At 45.3% G+C, this 27,032-nt stretch overlaps 1 protein-coding gene across 6 annotated transcripts in view; it reads left to right on the top strand.

Moving 5' to 3' along the window:
- Window positions 1–2,501: 2,501 nt before the first annotated feature.
- The window catches only part of SLC25A36 (solute carrier family 25 member 36), a 51,480-nt gene continuing 26,949 nt past the window's right edge, over window positions 2,502–27,032 (top strand). For 2 of the 6 annotated variants that reach the window (XM_075569705.1, XM_075569704.1), the window contains exon 1: window positions 2,503–3,142. In XM_075569705.1, coding sequence (XP_075425820.1) covers window positions 3,092–3,142 — 51 coding nt within the window. In that variant the 5' untranslated portion in view covers window positions 2,503–3,091. Of the gene's footprint in view, window positions 3,143–24,712; window positions 24,939–27,032 lie in introns of all 6 variants that reach the window. The other 4 variants (XM_075569701.1, XM_075569702.1, XM_075569700.1 and 1 more) reach the window with 4 other exon arrangements.

Raw genomic sequence — 27,032 nt, 5'->3', positions numbered from 1 at the left:
TTATAACATAATAACAGTTTTACACAATGATAGCAACTGCTACTTGTGGTAACCAACTGCTCCCCGCCCCACAGTGCCCTGGTGACACTGGTTACATGGTGACACCGGTGACAATGGTTACATGGTGACACTGGTTACATGGTGGCACTGGTTACATAGATACATGGTGACACTGGTTACATGGTGACACTGGTTACATGGTGGCACTGGTTACATAGATACATGGTGACACTGGTTACATGGTGGCACTGGTTACATAGATACATGGTGACACTGGTTACATAGATACATGGCGACACTGGTTACATGGTGGCACTGGTTACATAGATACATGGTGACACTGGTTACATGGTAACACTGGTTACATGGTGACACTGGTTACATGGTGACACTGGTTACATAGATACATGGTGACACTGGTTACATGGTGGCACTGGTTACATAGATACATGGTGACACTGGGTACATGGTGACACTGGTTACATGGTGACACTAGTACATGGTGGCACTGGTTACATGGTGACACTGGTTACATAGATACATGGTGACACTGGTTACATGGTGACACTGGTTGGTTTCACTGGTTATATGGTGACACTAGTACATGGTGGCACTGGTTACATGGTGACACTGGTTACATGGTGACACTGGTTACATGGTGGCACTGGTTACATAGATACATGGTGACACTGGTTACATGGTGACACTGGTTGGTTTCACTGGTTATATGGTGACACTAGTACATGGTGGCACTGGTTACATGGTGACACTGGTTACATAGATACATGGTGACACTGGTCACATGGTGACACTGGTTGGTTTCACTGGTTATATGGTGACACTAGTTCATGGTGGCACTGGTTACATGGTGACACTGGTTACATGGTGACACTGGTTACATGGTGGCACTAGTCACATGGTGGCACTGGTTACATGTGACACTAGTCACATGGTGGCACTGGTTACATGGTGGCACTGGTTACATGGTGACACTGGTTACATAGATACATGGTGACACTGGTTACATGGTGACACTGGTTGGTTTCACTGGTTATATGGTGACACTAGTACATGGTGGCACTGGTTACATGGTGGCACTGGTTACATGGTGACACTGGTTACATGGTGACACTGGTTACATGGTGGCACTAGTCACATGGTGGCACTGGTTACATGGTGACACTGGTTACATGTGACACTAGTCACATGGTGGCACTGGTTACATGGTGGCACTGGTTACATGGTGACACTGGTTACATAGTGACACTGGTTACATGGTGACACTGGTTACATAGATACATGGTGGCACTGGTTACATAGATACATGGTGACACTGGTTACATGGTGACACTGGTTACATGGTGACACTGGTTGGTTTCACTGGTTATATGGTGACACTAGTACATGGTGGCACTGGTTACATGGTGGCACTGGTTACATGGTGGCACTGGTTACATAGATACATGGTGACACTGGTTACATGGTGACACTGGTTGGTTTCACTGGTTATATGGTGACACTAGTACATGGTGGCACTGGTTACATAGATACATGGTGACACTGGTTACATGGTGGCACTGGTTGCATAGATACATGGTGACACTGGTTGGTTTCATTGGTTATATGGTGACACTGGTTACATGGTGACACTGGTTACATAGATACATGGTGACACTGGTTACATGGTGGCACTGGTTGCATAGATACATGGTGACACTGGTTGGTTTCATTGGTTATATGGTGACACTAGTACATGGTGGCACTGGTTACATGGTGACACTGGTTACATAGATACATGGTGACACTGGTTACATGGTGGCACTGGTTGCATAGATACATGGTGACACTGGTTGGTTTCATTGGTTATATGGTGACACTAGTACATGGTGGCACTGGTTACATGGTGACACTGGTTACATAGATACATGGTGACACTGGTTACATGGTGGCACTGGTTGCATAGATACATGGTGACACTGGTTGGTTTCATTGGTTATATGGTGACACTAGTACATGGTGGCACTGGTTACATGGTGACACTGGTTACATAGATACATGGTGACACTGGTTGGTTTCATTGGTTATATGGTGACACTAGTACATGGTGGCACTGGTTACATGGTGACACTGGTTACATAGATACATGGTGACACTGGTTACATGGTGGCACTGGTTACATAGATACATGGTGACACTGGTTACATGGTGACACTGGTTATATGGTGACACTGGTTACATGGTGACACTGGTTACATGGTGGCACTGGTTACATAGATACATGGTGGCACTGGTTACATGGTGACACTGGTTACATGGTGACACTGGTTGGTTTCACTGGTTATATGGTGACACTGTCAGTCCCTCTCTCCGTCTCGTCAAATCTCCCAGCTCCATGCGAGTCATGTGATGCTCCAGCCCGGGCTCTGACGTCACGTCCTGCACAGCCCCCGCACAGCCAATGGGAAGCTGTGTTTACGTCGGGGGCCCTGCTGCATATTCATGAGAAGTCACGCGGTGGCGGCGCGCGGGCACGCAGCGTACAGCGCCTGGGAGACAGTGAGGGGCCGGGCTGTTGCGGACCTCCTCCCCTGTACCCGCCGCGGCTCCCCGTGTATGTGCATATATACCGAGCCGCCCACTCCCGCAGCGCGCAGGGGGGATTCCAAGCAGCGCTGCAGCCATTAGAGGGTCAGCCAGCACTGCAGGCCTGCACCCTGCCCTGAGCTCCCTGCACCCTGCCCTGAGCTCCCTGCACCCTGCCCTGAGCTCCCTGCACCCTGCCCTGAGACTCCTGCCCTCTCTTATTTGTTACTCCCCCCTATTATTATTGTGTATATATATATATATATATATATATATATATATATATAGTGTATTGCATTTTTTTTTTTTGCATCGACCAGAACAGACTTCAACAAACAGAAAAAACCTAAAAGGGGCGTTGGGGAGGAGGTATTGTGTTGCAGGGAAGGGAAAAGGTTAACCCCAGGAGTTTACTTTGCAAGGGAGGTGAGAGGAGAGACACCCCCACCCTGAGGACCCTGCCTGGCTGTTTCCCCCCCCACCCTCCTCCTGGCTGCAGGGGACAAGAATGAGAGAGGATGAGCCAGAGAGACACATTGGTGCATCTGTTTGCTGGAGGGTATGTACCTCGCTCCCTAAACACATTCCTTTTCCTCTTTGGGTAGATACTCTGGGGGAGTTGGTGCAAAGGTCACCCTGACCTTTGTCCTTGTGTCTTTATATTCATGGGGCAGAGTAGCAAACATGAAATTAAAATCTGTCATGTCTTTTTGTTTAGTTACCCCACATATCCATTTCTCTGCCTCTATCTCCACCACTCCTTCTTGTCTCCCCCCCTTCCCCCACACACTTTTTTTTTTTTCTTTTTTACATTTCTCTTTTTACACACTTGTTTTGTTACCAGGGTGTATTCACATTATGGAGTTTAGGGTGTAGGATGTGTCACCGGTTTGTCATTTGAAGACACCACACAATCACATTACTATCGCAGCAAAAGTATGTTTGACTCTAATATTTTACATTCTTGCAAAGCACTGTGCGTATGTGCTTGGCACGAAGTTAGAATAAAGCTCTTTTTTGCAGCTGAAAGCTGCTTAGTGAAGCTATGGTGCCAGGGGGACTTTCAGTATACAAAGTGTAATTGGGAGAGCTGCAGTTCTGGTGATAGTTCTGCTTCATGCACTGTAGATTAAGATGAGTTTTTTACAAGTCTTACAAGTCCCAAACCACTGGTCCTTGCAAGGCTGACAGCGTTCTACTTGTATACATCACCTTTTCAATCTCTGCCCTGCTAAGGTTCTTTTGCAGCGACCAGACATTGCTCTGATCACCACAGGTACAGCGGTGCAGAGCATTGTGGGTTCACATAGAAAAATGAGGCCATGTCAGAAATATTTATTAAGCGGTTCTTCTCCATAACACGGCTGTGTTACAGTGCTGGAAAACACCTTATAGCCCATTAACCTGGATAGATCTCAAGGTAGATCTTATTTCTAGCACCGTAAGTTGCCAGGTGCTGGCAACAAATCTGTAGGAGTTTGTTGTAAATCAATTATTCTAACCGCTTAGCTCCATTCTTTGATATCGCACCACTGTAAATGGTCTCTGGTAACCCACCGTAATAACCAATTATCGGTAAATAAAGCGGGGCTGTATCTCGGTGTCTTCAAGCAAACTATGAGCAGACACGATAAAAAGGCAAAGCCTGAAATATGTTTCAGTTTTTATTAACCACGGAAGTAGATGCTAAAGAAATGGCAAGCTCAAAAATAGTAGTTATTGGAGATGGGCAATGACTATTTATTTTTTTAAGGAAAGAACCTCTATGTTGTCGTTAATATTTATATACATGCAACTTTTTCTTTTGCTTTACCCCCACCCCCACCCCCACTACCCACCCGAAACCCCCATTCACACATATTATGGTATACCTGGGTGCAGACATTTGGAAATAACTTTCTGTGAGTAGTGGACATGGGGGGAGGTGAATGCAGGTCAGAGAGAGCTGGGGAGGGGTAATTTAGTGAGGTGGGGTTGGCAAGAGACATGCAGAATTACTAGAAAATATGACACAAATGGATGACCGTCCCTAGAAAGAGAGGGCAAACCGTGCAGTTGACCAATTTAATATGTTTGCTGAGTAAACACGAAACGCAGGCTGCAAAAACTTTTTTATTTGATTTCTAGGATTCTTGTAGTTAATAATTTGTAGCAGTAGATGTTTTATATGGAAGGACATCCCTTACCTGTAACTCCAGGGAGCTCTCTGTGGCCGATATGCACTAAAAGGTGCTGCACTTAAACACGGCCTAACTCCCATTCAAATCAATGGCAGTTCAGACCATGCTGAAGCGTGGCATCCTTTAGTCCGGGGAAACTCCAGCCCTCATGGGCAACCAACAGGTCAGGTTTTCCAGATATCCCTGCGTCAGCACAGGTGACTCAATCAGTGGCTCAGTCTTCGATTGAGCCACCTGTGCATCAGAAGGGATATCTGGAAAACCTGACCTGTTGGTGGCCCTTGAGGGCTGGAGTTGGCCCCGCTTGCTTTAGTGCATGTGGGCCCACCTGTATATTACTTCTCACTTTCACCCAACAAAACGCTGCCTCTCCGTCTAAAAGTAGTTCACAAACATGCCTCTCTAGGGTGTGGCTCGTTAATTATAAATGATGTCTTCTAACACGCTGCAATAACCAAATGTCAGTCCATAAAATAGAGCATTTGGCGGTGGCCAAATGAGTGGACACGATAAAATGCAGTAATAGTCATTCACGCATTGCATCCCGTATCGGATGCTGTGTAATGCAGGTCTAAACACTAAGCATTTACATGCGTGCAGGTGAAACCAGTGCTTCTATAATGTGGACCATTATGAGTGTTTTTTATTTATCTAGAAGAGTACTTTTTCCTATATAAAGTGTGTTGCTTTTTGTTTTGTAAGTCTCCCGGGTGATGCTGACTACTTGCATCTTTTTACCCATGTTTATTGTTTTGAGGACCGGTGTAAGTGTTGGCAGTGGATATTATTTCACTGCAGCGAAGGAATCCATCAAGATGAGACTCTGTGCTGGCCCTTGAAGACAGAATGTTCACTTTTTGAGTCTGTATAGCTCAGGGCTGGCCAACGCCAGTCCTCAAAGGCCACCAACAGGTCAGGTTTTTGACTGAGCTACCTGTGCTGAAGCAGGGATATCAGGAAACCTGACCTGATGATGACCCTTGAGGGCTTGCGTTGGCCAGCCCTGCTATAGCTGGAAGTTATACTGTCACGTTTTGGATTTTCGTGGTATTTATGCACCTTTTTCAGCCTCTTTCAAATTGAAAAGGGTTTGAGACCACTAACATTATACTTGGGGGGGCGGGGGGGGAGGGGAGGTAGAGGATAAAGTAATTTACACCCTCTTCTTTAAAAAAAAAAAAAAAAAAAAAAAAACACACTTGCTCATTCTGTCACATCATATGTGAATAATAATAATAATAATGTCTGATTTATTCTCTCTATTATGTCTAACCTGGCATGAAAGCTGCAGCGGTCCAAGCTAATCGGCTTTTTTTGGCGGGGCGGGCATTATTATAAGTGTGTGAAATATGCTGTGTCGGGGAGATTTAAAATGAAGCTCTCCCCAGAGCCCAGTGCAGTGTAAAGGTTACCATGACAACACCAACAGCTGGAGATTGTTAAAATCGTGTTTTAAAAAAACACATTTATAATGAGCAGGACATATATTCCTTATAGGAGTTAAAAGCATATAGGCTCCTGGGGGCGGAAGTGGGACTCTAACCCCACTGGTGCCAGTAATGCATTGCCCTGCGAAAGAGAAAAATAATATCCATGTAGGAGGACAGTGGAGTGTGAAACTGGGTAATTTGAGTTCATGTTGGCAGCCGCACAGACAACCAGGGGCAGTGTCCTCCCAAGTGTTGTAATAACTGTGAATCTTGCCATGTTTTTGCCAAGTTCTGTTGTAGCTCTGGTCGTTTGCCAACCGGAGTGGAAATGGTGAACAATGGAAACGTGCTGCGCTGTACAGTGGGACGGAGTGTCTCTTTACAGATGCTAAACCTGCACCCGGGTGCCTTGATAGGGCAGCGATGCTGGGTGTGTGGGGCCTGTACACCACTGCGCCCTGCCCGAAAAGTCCTCAAGCAGCACAGCCTGTTGCAGTAATAGTTTCAGCAGCTGTAATCATGAAGGCTTTCTTAATATTGCCCATTGTCTTAGTGTGTGTGTGTGTATCTATATATGTCACAGTAAAGAAAGAGAACTAACGCATGCCCTTATAGACAAGAAAGCAGAAAAATATACCAAACTTGGCTTCAGTAGATTTGGGTGCAGGTTGGACGATCCGTGTCCACCAAAACCAGACCAGGCAATAACATACATGGAAAAAGTACTCCGCGGTTATAAGAAATAGAAAATATTTAGTGCATGCATCAAAGCAAGTACAAAAATGATCAGCGACGTTTCAGATCACACGGGGTCATTTCTCGAGCTAGAGTTGACCGGTGTATAAAACGCTGGTAATTTTGCTCACGAGGCCGGGAGTGCCTGCTACTATTCTCCTGTTCCCACTGCTTTTGAAGTTCATGCAGCCAGGCAGGACATCTATTTCAGTGAAGTGCCACTGTTTCATATATACTTACGCACACTTTTTGTTATACCATGTTGTCTTCCCTCCCCCATTGTACTGCGCTGTGGAATATGTGGGCGCCATCCAAATACAAGATCAATTATGCATATTTTTTCAATTCATACCAGTACAGAAACACGTTGATTAAAGAAGCTGGACTGGCTGGGGGGGGGGGGGGGAGGGTGTTTGAAGAAATGATATTCCAAACAAATATAGTATATATTCATAGCTTTTTAGATATAGTTTGAACCCATATATTTGAGTAATAATATTTTGCTACTTTAGTGCAGGGGTGAGCAATCTTTCCTCCCCTGCCGGCTGTCCCCCCTCCTCGCACCCCCCTCCTTACCTTGTCTTCGGCGTTCTGACGTCACGTGACCCGTGGTGTCATTTCACGCCGTCTCAGCCAACGTTAAGTGAAGTGACACTTTTTTAATGCTCTCTACAATGTATTATTGGCATATTTGCAACTTTCTGAAAACCTGTGTATTCTCAGGTTTTCGCCAGTAAACTAGGACAGGGGTGCTCAACTCCAGTCCAAGCGGCCCTTCCCACCCCAACAGGACAGGTTTTCAGGATATTCCAGCGTCAGCACAGGGGGCTCAGTCAAAGACTGAGCCACCTATGCTGGAGCTGGGACTGATTGAGCCACCTGTGCAGAAGAGCTCTCCTTTAAAACCTGACCTGTTGGGGGGAGGGGGCACCTGTTGGTGGGGTCTCGAGGGCTGGAGTTGAGCACCTGTGATCTATGACATTTGCTAGCATTCTGATTGTGGGTGTCGGGCCTAGTGAAGCAGAACTGGAAATGGTGTGTTTCAGCTCTGTGGGCACTTAAAAAATAAATAAATAAGTTTATCATTTTTTTTTATATATATAAAAGATCATACAAGGGGAGCTGCTTTTTGTGAAGGGACTTTTTTTTTTTACATTTATTTAAAGCATATGACCATGTATAATTCTACATTCTTTACTAAGCTGGCAATTGTTTGGTGCTTCTGTTACGTATCTTCTCAGAATCCTGGTTGTGTGCCTAACAAAATGGCCGTCTTTTAGTTTCATTGAGTCCTTTAGTCAGTTTAACTCGGCAGCTACAATGTATCCTTGTATTGCTAAGGTAACATTTATTTATTGTTACAGTTTGCAGCTCAAACTGCTGGGCACATTGGCAACAAATTATCCCAAACAGGAAAGTGTTGCAAAGACCTGTTTGGGAGGTGGTCTTAAACCTGCTAGAAATCGATGGATAAGTATATTAAACTCATTAAAATTGCACGGAGTTGAATATAAAAAAACAACACGGTCACTTATCAAATACTACAGAACTGGTTTATTTAAAAAAAAAAACATATTTCACATGTTTTGCTGTATTATAAAGTACACACAGGGTTAAGAAATGTAAAGCGAGGAGATGGTAAAGTTGCTACACAGTTAAACATTTTTTGCTGCTATGTAGGACAAAGGTCATAGAAAGCGGTGAAATGAAACTTGAACTGTTGAGTATATATGTAAGATATGGAGGCGTTTCCTGTGAGTGCAGCGTTTTTAAACATCACAACCTGGAACTGGATAATCAGGGCAGACTGTCAACTTTTTAGCTCGGCTATTGTTCTGAAAGTTACCCAAGGTCACACAAGGTCACACAATGTCACACAGCCTAATGGTTTAGTGTTCGGGGCAGAGTTCTATAAGCGGCATACCTTTCTTTCCTTCTTATCGCTGCAAATGTTCCACGGAAGTCACCTTGATAATGAGGCCTGCACGTTCTTCACAGCATAGCTTTCTCTGGCACAGTTTGTTGTATGAGTTGTGTTCAGTCTTCCGCTAGATTTAAAAAAAAAATACTCTGAAACATGTCTGATAAATTCATCCTCTATCCCAGAATGTGTCTGTCTCATTATGCATGCCCAAACTATAAGACCTAGAACAACCAACGTTGGAAGGATTACTCTATGTATCAAAATAAGGCGACTGTCATGGTTTGAATCCTCTCGAACACTCCGAAGGGGCTGCTGCGGGCAACGTTAGGTTTCATGTGTTGTACCTTTCAGGCTATGTATCTGGCATATGATATAATAATGCACATAGCCTGGTGGCAGATAGTGCGAGTTGGATAGCTATTAAGTTTACAGAGCGAAGGAAATCAGTTGGCACATGAGGCGAAAGTAAGAATGCCGGCGGAGGTGTGTGTGTGTGTGTGTGTGTGTGTGTGTGTGTGTAAAGGGAGCTCTCCCTGGAGCCAATTGCTGAGGAGGTTAAGAAAATCATGATCGCTTTTTTTAAAAATTATTTTTAACGTGTTTTTTTATGCTTAAAAGAGCAGGACATGCACTCAGGGCCACCAACAGAAATCGTGGGGCCCGGGACAAACATTTTAAGCAGGGCCCCCGTGTCGGCGGTATTGCCCGACACCCCTCCCCCCCATTTCACACCTCACGAGCCCCTCTCTTCCCCCCTTCCCATGTATTTCTCTCCCTTCCGTCTCACCCCCTCTCACCCTCCCGCCTTGCATGTATTTCTCTCCCCTGCTTCTCCCTCTTTTCCTCGCTCACCCCCTCTCTCCTCTCCCTCTGTCAATTACCCCACGCGTCCTCATTCCCTTCCCCCCACAAGATATATATACCAAAAAACTTCCCACCCACAAATACATTTTAAAAAATCCCCACCCCCCAAATATATACAACACCCCCAAATGCATACAAAAAAACCACCTACCCAATACATATATTTTTTTAAAAATACATATAACTATATATACCCAAATACACAGTGGTCGACAAATCACCAAAAAATCTACTCGCCACCTAGTACCAAACGTGTGCTGCTTTGGCCAATAGGAGCTCGCCACGATGTTAAATCCACTCGCCCCGGGCGAGCAAATGTATAGGTTTGTCGAACACTGCAAATGCATACAAAAAAAGCTACCCAATACATATTAAAAAAAAAAAAAAGGACAGACACCCCAACCCCCATTATATATATCTGTATCAGACTTACCTTGGGGATGATCGGTCAGGCCTCTGGGGGGGGGGGGGGGGGTCGGTGTGCCGGTGGTGCTGCGGGGTAGAGGGGGGTGTGATGGCTGCGGGGCACCCCGATGGGGTGGGGGGGAAGGCCCGGTGTAGCGGGGGGTGGGGGCGGGATGTCCTTGTGCTGCGGGGGAGTGGCAGGAGTTGCGGGACGGCCCAGTACTGCGGCGGTTGGGGGGGGGGGGTTCCTGTGGGGAGAGCGGGGGGGGCCCTGTGCTGGGGCGGTCTTACGGAGGGGAGGCGGGGGGCATCCTGTCCTGCGGGGAGGGTGGGAGGGCCCGGTCCTGCGAGGGGGGGTTGTGGCGCCCGGCGGCTGATCACAGCAGTTGCTGGCGGCCCCGCTTCAGGCATCTATGCCACCACAATGCTGCTCCCGCGCGCGCCTGGCCTCCCTCTCGCGCCGGAAGCTTAACCCACGGCTTCCGGCGCTGCCAACAGGGAGACCAGTGCCGGGTGCAGTTTTTCTGACCCACGGGCCCGGGACGCCAGTGCCCTTTGTCCCCCCCTGATGGCTGCCCTACATGCACTAACCGTATAAGCGAAACATATATAGGCTTCTGGAGGGGATTGCTGCTTTAAAGTTAAAACTTGTACCTTTTTTTGAGTAGGAAAACCTCACAGGTTGTAAATAGCCTAGCTAATTTGTGCGTCTGTCGGTACGGGACAGCACATTCCTGTTATGGCCGAAGTTTCACTTCTTCTTTTTCATGCTTGTCATCCTAAAATAACCAGCACTGACTTGCGAAAACTGTAAGGTTTTGCCTCCTCGGATTAATGAGAACGGGTTATGAACGACCATTTGTAATGGGAATGCTGCTTCCCACGCAACAGTCTATCTAAATATAACACGGGTATTATGGCTGTTTCCTTAGTGTAATGCAGGGGTGCTCCACTCTAGTCCTCACCCCCCCCCCCCAACAGGTCAGGGTTTCAGGATATCCTTGCTTCAGCACAAGTGTCTTCGACTGAGCCTCTGTATGTATGTCTTTATTTATATAGCGTTATTAATGTACATAGCGCTGATTAAGCCACCTGTGCTGAAGCTGAAATTCTGAGAACCTGACCTGTTAGAGGGGGTAGGGCTGGCTTGACTACTGGAGTTGGGCTCCCCTAGTGTAATGGTTGAGGTTTAATGTTTATTTATTTTTTTGAGCTGCAAATGCCCCTGTCTCCTGCACGCAATCTTCCTTCTTTTTATTTATTTAAAAAAAAAAAAAAAACCTTCCGATAGCTCGCAACAAAGGGGTTTTAGTTTGGACTTAAATTTGAAGATAAGATATACATACTGTACATGAGATGTGTAACTGTGCTGTAGTATAAACAATTTTCCTAAAGTCCGCTGGGATGGGTAAAAAACAAGATGGATAAATCGCTGAGCGTTAACCCTATAGCCACGTTCAAAAAAAGTGTGTGTGTATATGTTCATAAATTGTGTGTATAAACACACACCCTTCCTTCCTTGCTTCCTTCCTCCCTTCCTCCCTTGCTTCCTCCCTTGCTTCCTCCCTTGCTTCCTTCCTTCCTTCCTTCCTTCCTGTATATGTATATAACCGCACATACACTTTGATCTCATGACTGAACAAGTGTACTTCCTGTTTTGAAACGGGAACACCGTGCAGCTGTTTTGTGATCAGTATAAAGATGGGATTTCGTGACATTGTCCCCTCCCTGCCTTTACACGCAGGTCATGTAAGGTCCTCATCTGGAGACGTGTTGCGAAAGCCCCTCCTGGCTTCCTACACCATTCTGTCAGAACCAAGTCTGGTCCAACCCTCGTGATTAGATATTTTGGGGATTTGCTAAAGGAACACACACACACACACCGGTTCTCCTGGGACTTGAAGTCCCCCGCATCACGCAGGGCAATAGGAAGTTGCAACTGCTTACTATCGACCCGCGTAACACTGAATGGTCTAGGACGTTTGGTCGTGGCCATTTTGATGCCACCAAATGGGCGCCGTGACTCAAGCCGCTGCCCGAACCTGCTGCCGCTAAGCCTAAAACCCCCTAAATTAACCTCCCCCACACTGCTAAAACCCCTTAAATTAACCCCCTTCCATGAACAGTAATGACATTTATCTTGGTAACTGCCTGTGACTGGGATTCCAGCCACGGATCGGCTGCGGCGTGATGAGTCGTGGCGAGGTGCCGGTGACCATTTGGTCGCAACATAATGGGCGCAGCGAAATGTCCCACTCGGGCATGAAACGCCGATTTGTTTCACCTAGAGCAGATGGTACCAGAATTACCTTTTTACAGGTAGGTATCTCAGGAGCTGAACCCCATTCCTTTCCGCTCCGGGAACCCCCTGATTTGCGAGTTTCTTGCCTCCCGTTGGGGTCACATGGGTCAATAGGAAGCTGCACCGGCTGACATCACGGCTTCCTATTGGCTGGCAGGACACGGAGCTGGGAAAGGAGCAGAATACGGGATCCCAGTTACTACGGAGGGAAGTATCTCCAGAAGCAGGGGGGTCTCTGGAGCTGCAACTAAAGGGGTTCAGTTCCAGCGACCCCCTGCTTCAATCCTATGTTAAAAATAAAAATGTCAAACATTTAATCAGAGTTGTTTATGAATGCAGCAAGTTTTTCCATTTCTAGAACATGTCTAAGCATTTGGCTATTTTGGTTTGTTAGAACATAGAGAAGTTTTTGATTTTAATAATCAGACAAGGGAGTCGTCAAGCTCTTGTTCTGGTATTGTGTGCGTGTGTGCGTGTGCGCGTGTGTCAGTCAGCAGGAACACTGCAAGGAAAACTTTTTGGCCACAAATATGTCAGTGTTTTTTTTACATTCTGTATTCTGTTTCTATTTGGCGTTCTGGGCTGCGTGTCCCACGTATTAAACATTTCTGTACCGCGGCTTAGGAATTATTACATGTCTTGGCTCTTGCTGCAATTGGGTAGGTGGGATTGCACTGTTAACGCACGGAAGGTAACGTTGGTGCGTTTCCGCAGTGGGTTTGTTTACGGACCGGTCACATGCTGCTACTGCTATTTTGACCGCTTTGAAATGGGACACGGTGACACAGCCAAGCTATTGTATTCGCAAGCCCTGGCATGGGAAGGAGTTCAGTTGTATAATAATACTAGTTGCATCTCGTGTAACCCCTTCACTGCTGGTGTCTCTGCAATGCACATCCAAATAATATATTCTATGTATTACAATAATATAAACATGAGACAAAGATATTAATACTGGTCTTGCTAATTAACCCTTTCGCTGCCAGAGCTACAGGCACATTTGTCTAAGCCAGGGGTGGCCAACTCTAGTCCTCAAGGGCCACCAGCAGGTCAGGTTTCAAGGCTATATCTGCTTCAGCACAGGTGGCTGTTGACCAATGATTGTGCCACCTGTTCTGAAGCAGGGATATCCTCAACTGGCCTATTGGTGGCCCTTGAGCACTTTGTCTACGTTCTGGTCTGTTGCCATAAGTTGAGAATTTTTTATTTGTAGTGCCTTTGAAACTTAATTTTGCATGTGTGATATTTGTAAAGCTCGAATGCATTTCGATCTTGGCCAATAATCTGATGTAGCCCTGTTCCTTCCCAGGGATAATCTTCTTTTCATTTTTATTCCTAAATTTGAAAGACTTCTCGGTCATTTTATTTGTGTGTGTGGTTCCTGTGGCTGTTCTTGGCAGATTATTCCATCCTTGGGAGCACCATTTATAGGGGCATGGTATCTTGGGAATGGAAATTGCACAAGGACCCCAAAAATAGGGTTGACGAGCGTGGGGAAAGCGGTTTTAAAGTTTACCAAAGTAAGGCAGGGCAGGCTATTGCTTGGATCCAGGCCTGTCCCGTCTCCCATTGGTAGCCACGAAGTATGGTTGCCAGCTGTGTTGCTGAGGGCTTCTCTATCATACACAGGCTGTGGACGTGCAAAGCAAGTTATCAGCTGCACATTGCATAGCCAGTAACCAATCGCGGTCGAAAAAGCAGTCTGTGAGTACGGTTACTGGCTCTGCACTTCTTTACTCCATGCTGTGCTGAAAAGCTGTGTATTGCGGCAGGTATGAGCTTATAGGGGTTCCATGTTAAAATGGATAAGAAGTAAAGAGTGACTCACTGAGTGCTCATTTACACATCATTACCCAGAATCCCTGGCTGCAGCGGAAGCACACTGTGCTAAGCGATAATGGGGAAAGGCAGGGCTGCTGACCTGTCTGCGATGTGACTGTGCTCACACGTGGTATATTTGCTGTACTATTACATGTTTGTCCTTTTACACCCATTTTCCAATGCATGTCTCTGTGTATTGTTCTAACTGATTTCCTCGCCTGTCTAATTTGAGTTATCATTTTGTCACGGGCTGTTGCAGAGCCTCTGGAAGCCCCATTGCTCATTGCATTTAGTGGCTCTGTAAGCATGAGCTGTTTTTTGCTTTCCAAGGCCACACCTCACGAACGCCTCCCTCTTTCCTTTACAGCAGCAATCTGTGCTGATTTGCATTTGTTGTTGCATCTTATTGTTGTGAGATCTCTTCTTGCAACTCGGTTTGTTTTTATAATCTGATTCTCTATACAGCAGATGTAGGCGTTTGACTATTAAGTGTCGGAGGTTTAAAATGGAGCTCTCCCCAGAGCCGTCTAACAGATACCATGGTAACCTCACGCTATTGCACATAAGGCCGCGTCCATGGATAGTGCTTGCGGGCGGAGGCGCGCTTCCGCTCGGCACTGAGCCCTTACAGCCGCAATGAGAGAGCGGCTTTAGTAGGGGCTCAGTCTTAGGGAAATTTTCCCGCTTGCCGGAGCGCAGGGCCGGTCACGTGAGCGGTTTGCTCAATGAGGGCGAACCAGCTCTGTGACGTCTTGGCCCACCCGGGGACACGCCCCCGGACGTGTCGCGCTGTGTAAGGCCAGGGAAAGCGTGTGCTTTCCCTGAGCCTCAGCACGCCTTCGCTCGCCTGCAACAACCATGGCCGAGGCCTAAGATGTCCAGGAATAGGTCAGCTTTGCAATTTGTGACCCGCTGCCTCTGCACTGGCACCCTACCAGCTACAGGGGGTAGCGGCAATAAAGGAGTCACTGTGGCGCGCGTGCGTGCGTGTGCGTGTCAAAAGGTGACACTGTGAGTGCTCATTTGCATGTCATTACCCAGAATCCCTGGCTGCAGTAGAAGCACTGTGCAAATTGGGAGAGGCGGGGCTGCAGACGTGAGTGTGCTCATAAGTAATATTTGTGTTTACTTTACGCATCCTGACACTTAAGATTCCCATCTGTTGTTGTTGTTGTTGGAGGCGTTGCTGTGTGCGTAGACCTGTACATAGTAAGCTGGTAGTGCCTCTTATCTCTGCCCCGAACATTGGGCAGTATATGTGTCCAAATGGACTGTGGGCGAGAGATAAGTGTGAATGTTTTTCTGAATAAACCTCAACATAATAGCAACTTTGTGCTGCTCATGTTCCAGGGGAAGGTCCTGTGCTTCTCGGAAATGAATGTACTGCACTGTGTGACGGTGCTTGGCCTCTCTAAGCACTTTCCAAGGGGTTCAGTTCATACTTAAGAGATATTTTCCCCACCTGCCTTCCTCATTTAGCCCAGTAGGACCCATTCCCTTAGAACAGGGGTGTGCGAGATTTTCTGGGGGGGGGGGTCGCTGCGGTTACAGAGGACCCGTGCTTCCCCAAAGGCAATTAAATGCAGGGGAACTGTGCGAGGCCTTTGTAAATTCCCTTGGCTTCGGGCGACGCGTTGTCATGGCAACCCGGCGCGGGGTGACGGCGCGTTGCCATGGCCCCCTTTGACGCCGGAGAGCAGGCAGGGAGGCGCAGACTGAGAAGTTTGCTCAGCTCTGCCGTAGAACGCATGATGTGGGGATAATTGAAGTTGTTCTGCCATAGTAAAATGGTATAGTGCCCCTGACGGAGCTTGGATCGCTGATCCTTGAACACACAAAAATAGTTATCGCTCGGTACCAAAAACAAACCATCTAAGTATAAGGCTCCTGGTGCGTAGGGAGGCGATAAAGCAAAAACACAAATGGCGAACAGAATCACCCAGGTCCCTATTGGCACACACTCAGTTTGTAGGTTATATACCTTAGCAGGGTTATATTGGTAATTACCAACCACCTTCTATATATGGAATGATTTGTAGTGAGGCTAAGATTATTACAATATAGCTACTAAGCCGATTGATTTCACTACTAACTTTCCACCTGACACCTCCCCTCAGGGGATCATTTGTATTCCTTTTTTAACTCACCTGTACATACTTACACTTGTTTCGGCGTGACTATCTGTCAGCATTAAAGTTTTGTTATTTTCTGTTTTTATACAGACTGTCTGTCTGTTACTGTTGATATACCCTCATTGGGGTAGTGGGAATTTTGGTTGTAATTAATGGATATGTATCCTTGTTAACTATACTTGTGCATCGCTGATCCTTGGCCAGATTAATTAAGGTGCTCATTTAATTAAATCTTGAGTCACTGTTGAACTCTGGGTCTCGCTCATTAGCCTGGGCAGCGATGGCTTGTCCCTCTCCTTCCTCTGTGCCCTCTCCTGCGGCTGCCAGCATCTGCCACACAAAGGAGGGTCTGTCTGGTAATGAGTCCGTGTTTCTCTGTTTACAAAGCCGCTGTAAACACACTTCTGGGCAATGTAATGATCTTAAGAGAGTCACCCTGGGCACCGTGCATGTTCGGAGCGTTGGTGCCCCCACGCCGGTCTTTGTGGGGCACACGCTGGGCCTTCGTCCCTGCCAAGCGCACAGGGCACCCTGCCAAGCCTGCTTGTTTGTAGCGCACAGAGGAGAAAAGGCAATTCTCTAACTAATCGGTCATTCTAAGTGACAAAGCAGTGGTGCTCAACTCCAGTCCTCACGACCACCCAGCAGGTTAGGTTTGAAGGATATCCCAGCTTGTAAAACAGGAGCCGAGAACACCATTGTTTTATAATTACAGCTTGAGATTCTACTGTCTAAAGTACAATAACCTTTTAATTTGTAACCTCAACCCTTGCCAGACACTAATTGAGCCGTGTAGACAGAGAGAGCACAAACTAAACCTATGAGGCAATAGATCGCTGTATTTTTCTTTAAAAAGAACCTGTGTGAGGCTGGAAAGTATCAGCATCCATGTGCAAATGTACCCACAAGCGGTATTCCTAATTCTCAGGTCTGCAACCCTGTCTTTCCCCGTTATCTCTTACCAGCATCCATACACAAAGCACTGTTGCATTTCCTGTAGAGATCCGCACTGGCCCTCGTGTTATTGCCTCTAACAATTTTTGGGGCTTGGCTGTAAAGGGGCAATACATTGTGTTTTTTTTTTTTTCCCTTCACTTTTAATACAGGGTTGAATCTCAGGGTATCTCCGGAGGTGAACCCCATTCATTTCTCCGGGGACCCCCTACTTCCAGAGATCCTGGCCTCCAAAGGGGGAGCCGGTATCGCTGCAGTTTAACGTCCCTGGTCACATGGGCATAGGAAGCCCAATCTGATGACGTCACTGCTTCCTATTGGCCAGCAGGGCCATGGAGCTTCAGCCAGAATGTGAACTGGAGTGGCTACCGGCATACCATACGGGAGGTCGGCATCTCTGGGAGCCGCTTTCCCTGGATCTGAAATGAATGGAGTTCAGCTCCAGAGAACCCCGGATTCAATCCAAAAGAAAGATTGGATTGACTCTTTAAATACAAAGCAAACCCACCTGTAGATTAACTAAAAACTACTTTACCAATAATGTGATAACGGTTCTAACATAATGTGTTGGAACCTTTTGCTAATACTGTAGTAACAAATAATGGGGTGGTCATTGGCAGAAATGATACTAAAAAGAATATGGGGTATTTTATAGGTGTTTGTCACGATCAGGATTGATCGGCCTACCAGGGATCGTACAATCACTAGACCGAACGCAAGTGTTTAATAAACCAAAGTGTATTCAGCCGGAGCTAACTGCGAAACGCACAGTACAGAAATACTGATCAACAGGGGAACTCCTAGCTGGCTAGATGGAGGGCGCTGCCAAAGCGAGCTAACACTCGATGTTCTGGGATCCGTACGGGAAATTGGATTGCTGGAGTGCTGTGGACACTGACACACAGTGACATGCCTAAACATGGACACGTCCATGTCCAGCATAGGCCACCAGATACAGGCTCAGGAAACATCGTTCTGATCTGGAACAAAGAGCCGGTTAAACCCCCGGCCGTCCCCAAACACTGGGCAAAGCAATATCTCTGTTTTCACAAAGTAAAATGCCATTAATAATGCAGTACATACATGGGGTAAAGCAGTACTGCTGCTTTCACAGATGTACATGGGAATAAAAGGGCACAACCCAGGTGCCCAACATTAACCCCATGGTTACCCTGAGAAGAATAGGCAACCGGACTGAGCTTCCTAGGAATTATTTTGTCACAGGCGTCTGTTTTATTTATTTTATTTTGTTTAATTGGGTATTGGTCTCACTTTTTCTCCTATGTCCCCTCTATTTTACTGCGTGAGGAACCTCCCTCTCCACCACACGGGATTAAACCTAGAAGAAACACTGCAAGAACATTTGTTCTCACTGTTTCTACCAGAACCTGAAGTAAAACAGTTTCCCGACATTTATTCGGGTGGGAATGGCCAAAGTGTGGTTTGGGTGGAACCTGAACTGCCCACCAGCATTTCCCCATCTCTAATGTTTAAAGATGATGTCCTTTCTAGGTTTAAAAACAAATAGCGGAGACTTTTTTAAAGGGATATTTATAATTTGTTGACTTTCATTTATGACCTTGGGAGAGGACCTCAGACAACTCCATTTTGTGTAATGTGACTATTCATCAAAAAAACTTGCCTGGGTAAATTCCCCCCCCCCCCCCGTCCCCAACACCTAAGGTCCAACATGAGCTGCAGCAACATCCGTTGGTGGTACTAACTGATTAATTCCCTTAGCAAGGCGCTCATTTCCTCTGTGTCGGTTTGTCCTTATTTGTGTGTAACTGTTTATATAATTATCAAATCTCTGTACCATCTTTGAACCGCGCTATGGAATATGTTGGCACTTTACAAGTAAACAACAATAATAATAATAATAAACATGCTCCATGTCGGCAATGGAAAGCTGCAAGTTTCTCCCGGTGACGTGTTCACTGGACAGAGGCCTGACCCCATGGCCATTTTAAGTCCAGTTGGTACTTATAATGCTCTGTCGGACAATGGTGTGTAACTAACTTAAGCAAATTAGCCTCTTGCAATGCCACTTTATCTAATACTTCACTGCCATCAAGGAATCATCTCCCGGGGTGCCGTCTACTAGCACTTTCCCAGTGATCTGATTTGGCCATCTCCAGAGACATGAACGATAACGTAAATAATAAACTGCACCCCAGTAAATTGAGGCATGGGGAGATAAATGCTTTGCCCCTTATAAAATCTGTGTGCATTTAGTGCTATACAATATATCTAGTTAAGTGCTGGCCAACTCCAGTCCTCAAGGGCCAACAACAGGTCAGGTTTGCAGGATATTCCTGCTTCAGCACAGGTGCAGTCTTTGACTTAGCCACCTGTGCTGAAGCAGATGTCCTCTAACCTGACCTGTTGGTGGCTCTTGAGGACTTGTGTTGGCTACTCCTCATCGAGTGGCTGTTGTTCATTTTAGACTTGGTAGAGGTTGTGAAACGCTTTGGAGTGAAAACAATGGCCGTCCTGTCTGATCCAAACTGGTGAGAAGAGAAGTTCAGTGTGTTTCATTTCTCTCCCCCACCCCTCCTCCTGGTTCATCCAATCCCTTTTGGGAGGTGGACACTGTGACGTTATACAAATATGTATGTAAAAGCATAATTATTACTACACGTATTCTCCAAAAAAAACATGTAACATGATTTTTAACGTGTCCAGTCATGGGGCAGAATGTGCAACTCAATGTAAAAAATTACAATATGTCTGTAGATCCGTTGTAGGTAAGAACATTATTCCCAAGTGAATCCTGTGAAGTACAAGTATTGTTCATACATGTGGATGGCTTTATGGTGTCTAACCCATTTCATGTTTTTGTGTGTGTCTGCCACTCCAATACAAACAATACGGTTTGGTTCATATTGCATAAGTAGATACAAAACTGTTAACCCCACTGAGAAAACAAGAAACAGTACTCAATATAGGATCCTAAGAAAACCTGTATTAGGAATACGTCGCACACTTGGTGTTTGTATGTGTGTATATATAGTATAATTTGTTTAAAATTGTTTTTTTTTTTAACCAATTTAAAACTTGGGAAGATACAGCACAATCCTATCGTATAACGAATCCGAAAAGGCAGACGGGACGAGTCTGTGTACTCTCAGAAGTGCGTAGGATTTGCAATGAATCTAAATGTAATTTCAGCCTGTCCATGTAGGGTGGCTCCCTCCAGTAAAACCTGTAAGCATTCAGCGGGTGTGACAATCTCCAGTCATCAAGGGCAACCAACAGGCCAGGTATTCGGGATATCCCTTCAGCACAGGTGGCTGTCATTCTGATTGAGCCACCTATGCTGATGCAGGGATAACCTTAACCTGACCTGTTGGTGGCCCTTGAGGACTGGAGTTGGCCACTCCTGGCATAGATCATTTCAGGAATCGCCCCAAGTTACACTGCGATATGCACCTCCATTTCAAGTGACCTAGGAACGCAAAGTGATTTACCCCTGATACGACACAGATCAGACCACTGCATTATGTAATCATAGAGGGATGCTGGGACACACTGGGGGGCATTTTCCTCCTGACTTTTGCCTAGTAAGATATGTGGGCTGCCAAAAATGGCTGTCAGTCACCTCCCCAAATGTAACGAAAGAGGAACCAAGGCCAATACAGTATGAAATAATGGAGGAGGGTCGTGTGTGGTTGTGCTGGATGAGTGGTAGGCAGCTCCAGTCCTCCAGTAATGGGCCCAGATTGTTCTCGTGTGTGTGTGTGTGTGTGTGTGTGTGTGTGTGTGTGTGTGTGTGTGTGTGTGTGTGTGTGTGTGTGTGTGTGTGTGTGTGTTCTAGTCCATTAGTACAACAAAATAACCAATATGGACTACACAATGGTAATATTTCCCTGAGAAGCAAAGTAACAATGGAAAAAGGAAATACATTTACATACATTTCTTCTTCATTATGTTGAGTAAAAAAAAGTTTTTATTTTTTGTATCTAAAATCTTTTATTTTAAATATGATGCACTGCAGCCTCTAGCGCAGGGGCAGCCAACTCTGTCCTTAAGGGCCACCAACAGGTCAGGTTTTAAGGATATCCCTGCTTCAGAATAGGAGGCTCAATCAGTGGCTATCATTGACTGAGCCACCTGTGCTGAAGCAGTGAGATGGAAAACCTGACCTGTTGGTGGCCCTTGAGGGCTAGAGTTGATCGCTCCGGTACTAGATTATGGTGGCCTTTCATGATCCATTGGCCTGCCAGTGCCAATCCTATATTAGGATTTCAATATCATCGCATACTTGTTGCATTTGAACACTGTCACCTTTTCTTGTTTTCGTGCTGTATCTCCATCTCTTTCGCTCTGACACTCGCTCATGTACCATTTCCCCCCCTCCCCATACGGCATTGACAAGGTTAAAGCCCATGAGGACCTCTTTTTCAGAACAGTTTGCATGATGTCTCCATTCTCCAAAAAATTGCTATAATTAGACCTGTCACCATAATGGGAATTATGCAGCAGCACCGTGACAGTACCTGCTCATTTCTGTGTGAATAATTCAGGAGGCAGCTGTACCAAACAAACCGCCACATCTGGTTCATTTATGACCTGAAAAGGGGGTTTGGCTTGTCCTTGCATTTCAAGTAGCGGTGTTCCCGCACCCGAGAGCCATTCATGACTCTTTTATTTTAACCCAGATTTGAAGCCGGTGGGGGTGGGGGGGGGGGGGCCTGGAGCTGAAAAACATATATTTCAGCTCCGGGGATCCCTGCTTCCCGAGATACAGGTCTCCAAAGGGGGTGCCAGTATCTTGGCGAAGTTTAAAGCTTGCATATCACACTGGCCAATGGGAAGCTGAACCTAGTGACGTCACGGCTTCCTATTGGTCCGCAAGGCGCTTCGCCGTTACATGAACCCTGCTAGCCAAGTGATTACCTGCGCCCCCTTCAGAGGTAAGTATCTGCAGAAGCAGGGGTCCCCTGAGCTGACATGAATGGGATTTGGATCCGGAGACCCCCTGCTTCAATCCAATGTTAAAAAATAAAAATAAAACAAATTGCTGGTTTGGATTGCCTCTAAGGCACGTTTTGTAGTGCCGGGCGCGTGCTACGCCGTGCGCGCGCAGGCAGATTTTTAGTTGGCTAACGTTAGTCAGCCTTTCTATAGATGTGCCGCGCACGGCAGGGAGAGGGGAGCCGACAGACAGCGGCGAAGATGAAGAAATTCATCTTTTCACGCCGCTGCGTGCGTGCGTGCGTGTGAATGCGTACACACACAAAAAAGTTTAATAACTTTTTTTTAATTTAAAAAAATATTACTTACACTCTCACAACATATACACGCATATACACTTACCTGCAGCTCCCGGCTCTATATACACGCAAAGCATGCGGCACGCGCGTTCGCATAGGAAAGCGCGGCCGCACGCTGTATAGAACGGCCCCGACACCTTGATACGTTGACAGGTATGTGTAAATATATGAATGAAACGTCTCCTGCTTCTCCCATCCCTCGCTCTGTCAGAGCATCATTTCATTCCGTTTCATTCTGAGCAGTAAGAAGAGGTCCTGCCCCCCTCAGACTGGACACTAATTAGGAAGTTGACATCAAGCACCCATCCTCACCATAAGAAACATTTGGATCCTCTTATCTTTCAACAGATGTCACTATATTACCAGGCCTGGCACTCTGTAGTTACATTAGCTGCTTGGGTTTAGTTGGAAAATTACTCACTGTAAATATGCCAAGTTACAGGTTCAGGGTAACATTGTATAAACTTTTTTTTGGGGGGGGGGGGTAATAAAGCAGGTTTATCAGCACTATAGGTTAATGCTCTCTCTGAACTGGATTACTATTGGTGTAATAATCATGCACCGTGGATCTTTACATATGTGCATCTCCTTGCTACTCCCTGGCTTTGACAAAGTGCTTTTGAGCACGAAACGCGTCAGAGGTTCTCCTCGATGTTCCTGTCGTTTTTTCTATGCTGCAGTGGCTCCAATAAAATATTGGTTTTAGTGACCGGCAGCTATCGGCTTTTTTGGGGCACGCCTTTACATGCAGGGCACGGCCGCCTCTTCCTGTGCGGGAGCTTCTCTCTGCTCCCAGGCTTGGCAACAAAGCCTATTGCATGTCATTGCTGTACTAATTGGCTATAAATAGCCTCTTTCAGGCTTCCTATTTCTGTAATCCGATCTAATCAAATAGTCCTGTGTAAAACTACTGCGTGCATACATTAAAAATAAGGTTTTCAGAAAGCCGCTCCATTTCCCCCCCCATCCCCCTGTATTTACAGTAGTAAATATTTCTAACGTTGATCATTTTGTAGTTACGATGAATCTACAAAATCAAAGTTTTTGCCACTGACTGGGATTACAGTAGTACAGTATTTGTGGTGTAGAAGTTAAATGCTCTTGTGGACGAGTGGAAATGTTGCTCCATTGATTTTTATAGTTGCTCAGTTTTCTCAGAAAGTTTTTCATCGGAGAATAGAATCGAACTGTTTTATTGTAGGAACGCATGTCATCAGCAGGGCTTGGTCATTGATGTGTACGCAATCGGTGTTCTTTGCTGGGCCATTAAACACATTGGCCATGTTGGTTTTCTAGGCGACCGATCTAATTTCTGCCTTATTGCACTTTCTGTACCGTTTACAAGTTCGAGTTCTCATCAGCCATTCAGCCGTGTAGCTTTTACGCCAAAGATCATGGCGTGTTCCATTGTGCGTAGCCCTATGTAGCAGTCCTCATTTAATTAAGTGTTTCTAAAACTAATAAGTAAGGGGTATATATGGTTTTCCAAGCACTTAGTCTGAATTATTATATTTGTTTGGTTTTGAAAAGCCAGTAAAGATTGTTAACTAACATTGGGTTGGATTATTATTCTACTTTATAATGTTGGAACATTGCTGGTTACTTCTTGATGCAAAGAAACAACACTTGCAATCTTATGTCCATGTGCTGCTGCTGTAATTGAGATATTTGCTTTAACATTGGAGCTTGGGGCATATTAATTACCAAACACTGTTCCAATCCAGTACATTTTCTTTTTGTAACATAACACTTGCCACTTTTTTTTTTTTTTTTTTAAATTGGTGACCTTTTTGCACAAGTCCCAAATATTACAATGGGACAAAGATAAAAACCTTTTTGATTCTAATCTCATGAACAAAACAATCTTAAGAGTAATTGTTGTGATAATTAAAGGTATCTCATTATTCAAAGCGTTAAAGTGGGATTATTCTCTATCCGAGGCGACCTCAAGGTTTTCAGAACTAATGTATTGATACCATGGCTCAATAACTGAACATCTTTATCTAGATATTGTTGGATGGATATCTTCGGATATGCAAATGCTGGTCAGGGTGATTTGACCAATTTGAGAGACACCTCTGATTTGCTGTTCTGGTTGCTTTGCAGATGTGGGGGCACTGTTGGCGCCATCTTGACCTGTCCGCTGGAAGTTGTAAAGACCAGACTGCAGTCCTCTTCAGTGACGCTCTACATCTCTGAAGTTCATCTGAACACTATGAATGGTGCTAGCGTTAACCGGGTGGCAAGAGTCTCTCCAGGACCTCTTCATTGTCTCAAGTAAGAACATCTGTAGTCGGTACATGGAGAGGTGGCCACACACTGGCACTTTAGTGTGAGTTTGGTTGGTAATCTGGTGAGAAGTAACTGGCCCACAAATAAGTTAATTCTATGACTCCATGAGTCATAGACACTGCTGTATATTAAGTTAGTCATGTTCCAACAGTGTTCTCTGTGGGCATAGATGTTTGCTCATTGTTTTTGCATTACATTCTTTTGAGATCTTTGCTTTACAGAACTTGCTCAAAATAAATAATAGCGCAGTGTTCCATTTCGTTCGCTCACTGTATGGTTCATTTTCATCTCCCCGTTTGCCTATTGACACTGAAAGTCACTTTGCCAGCACAGGCTTCAGAATGGATATCATGCTCTATCTGCTGTAATTTATGTCCCTGAAACGAGGAGATGATCTGGCCCTGTTGACCGATCGTTTTTTTTTTTTTTGTTTTAAATTTAGGTTTCAAATGAGAACACTTGAAAGCCTGACGTGTTTGTGTGTGTGTGTGTGTGTCATTAATATTTGCAGTCATACTAACGAAGGTGGAAGAACTTAATTACTGCTCACCGACTGGGTACCCAGGGGCTTTTTATTTTTGCAGTAAACGTGTTTGATACCCCAAATGTCACCTCGTTTAGTTTCCACCCCAACTTTCAACTATATTTTTCACGATGCTGAAGACCCAAGGTTTTTGCTGATTGCCAATGATAATTGGTTTACCTGTAAGAAATTATATAGAAAAACTTATCTGTATGAAATAAGAATAACCATTTAAAAAAAAATATAGGAAATTCAGCGCTCGTGCTGCAGATATACAGTTTGCTGGAAGCATTAATCCCCTTGCAGCATGTGTGTAGAGCGTCTCCCCAATAGGCTCCCAGAACAAGGTGACCCCCGAGATGGGGGGCACCTTGAGATGAAAAGAAGTTGTTCAGCTACTATTTTAGCTTAAATCTGGGTATATGCATCACGGTTTTTTTTGTTTTTTTTTACCATTCATGTCTTTTTTTTTTTTTTACTTAATCGTTATGTTTGTAGATTTAGCCTAATTAGATACATTTTACCCTTAATGTGGTTTTTGTCCATTGTTACTTAAACCTGGATCTATAGCACTTGTGTACTGAGGTGGGGTTGGATCCCCTCAGTTATTTTTTGTTTGATTAATAAATAATTTTACTTTATTTTAATCCTGGTGCGCACTGTGTGCATTTTTCTTCTTTTAAAAAAAAAAAAATATATATATTTTTATTATTATTATTATTTTTTTTTTAAAATTATTTTTTCCCCCCCTCCTCCCCTAAAGAATCAATCATCCCCATTGTTTGCGTTTTCTATTGGCTGCTGGAGTGAGACAGACTTTGGAGGGCGTAGTGTTCTCTCTGACGACTGCATGTCCATGAGTGGGGTTTTTTGTTTGTTTGTTTTGTTTTTTAAGAAAAAAGGCATTTCTGGGGAAGTGGAGGATTCTGAGGGCTGGGAGCAGGGAAGCTCTATCTGCACAACAGGATTGCTGCTTTAAGTAAATGAGATGTCCAATGAATCTCTCTGTACTTTCCTGGCATTCCTCGGGAACCAAGCATGTTACAGCAGTGTTATAACTGAGAAGTGCCATTTTACAGCTGGGCCCGCCCCTCCAGTCCCCAAGTGTAAACGCCAATTCGTATGGGCCTGTGACTGGGTTTTGTAGTATGGCGGTGGCCTTTACTAGGACAAAACCTGGACTGCCTGCTCCCCCTCCGGCTGGGCCTGAAGCACAGGGTTTTTTGGTGGTCTGCGTTGTTGCTGCTGAAGCTCTTCACACTGCCGGTCATTTAGAATATGAGCACTAATATACACTATAGTTCAATCATCTGTGAATGTGTTTGGCATACAGTTTTACTAAAATGTTTGTTCTTCAGCTTGATTAGACCTCATTAGAGAGGCTTACCTAGGGAGGGGGAGGCAGGGTTGGGGTGTCGCCTAAGGGCTAAAATGTAGTGTTGTTTTATTTTTTTGTCCCTGAAAAAATAAAATAATAATTTCCTTACAACTTAATTATGAGCGTTTCTCTTTTTGCATCCTAATGCAAGTAAGTTTTAAAGGACCAGTCCCTCCCGTTTGTTTTTCTTTAACGCAAATTCTCCCCAAATATGTGGAAAAATAAGACAGACG

This window comes from Ascaphus truei, chromosome 14 (assembly GCF_040206685.1).
Source record: "Ascaphus truei isolate aAscTru1 chromosome 14, aAscTru1.hap1, whole genome shotgun sequence".
NCBI lineage: Eukaryota > Metazoa > Chordata > Amphibia > Anura > Ascaphidae > Ascaphus > Ascaphus truei.
Note: the sequence above shows the minus strand (reverse complement) of the source record. Positions and strands in the feature narration are given on the sequence as shown.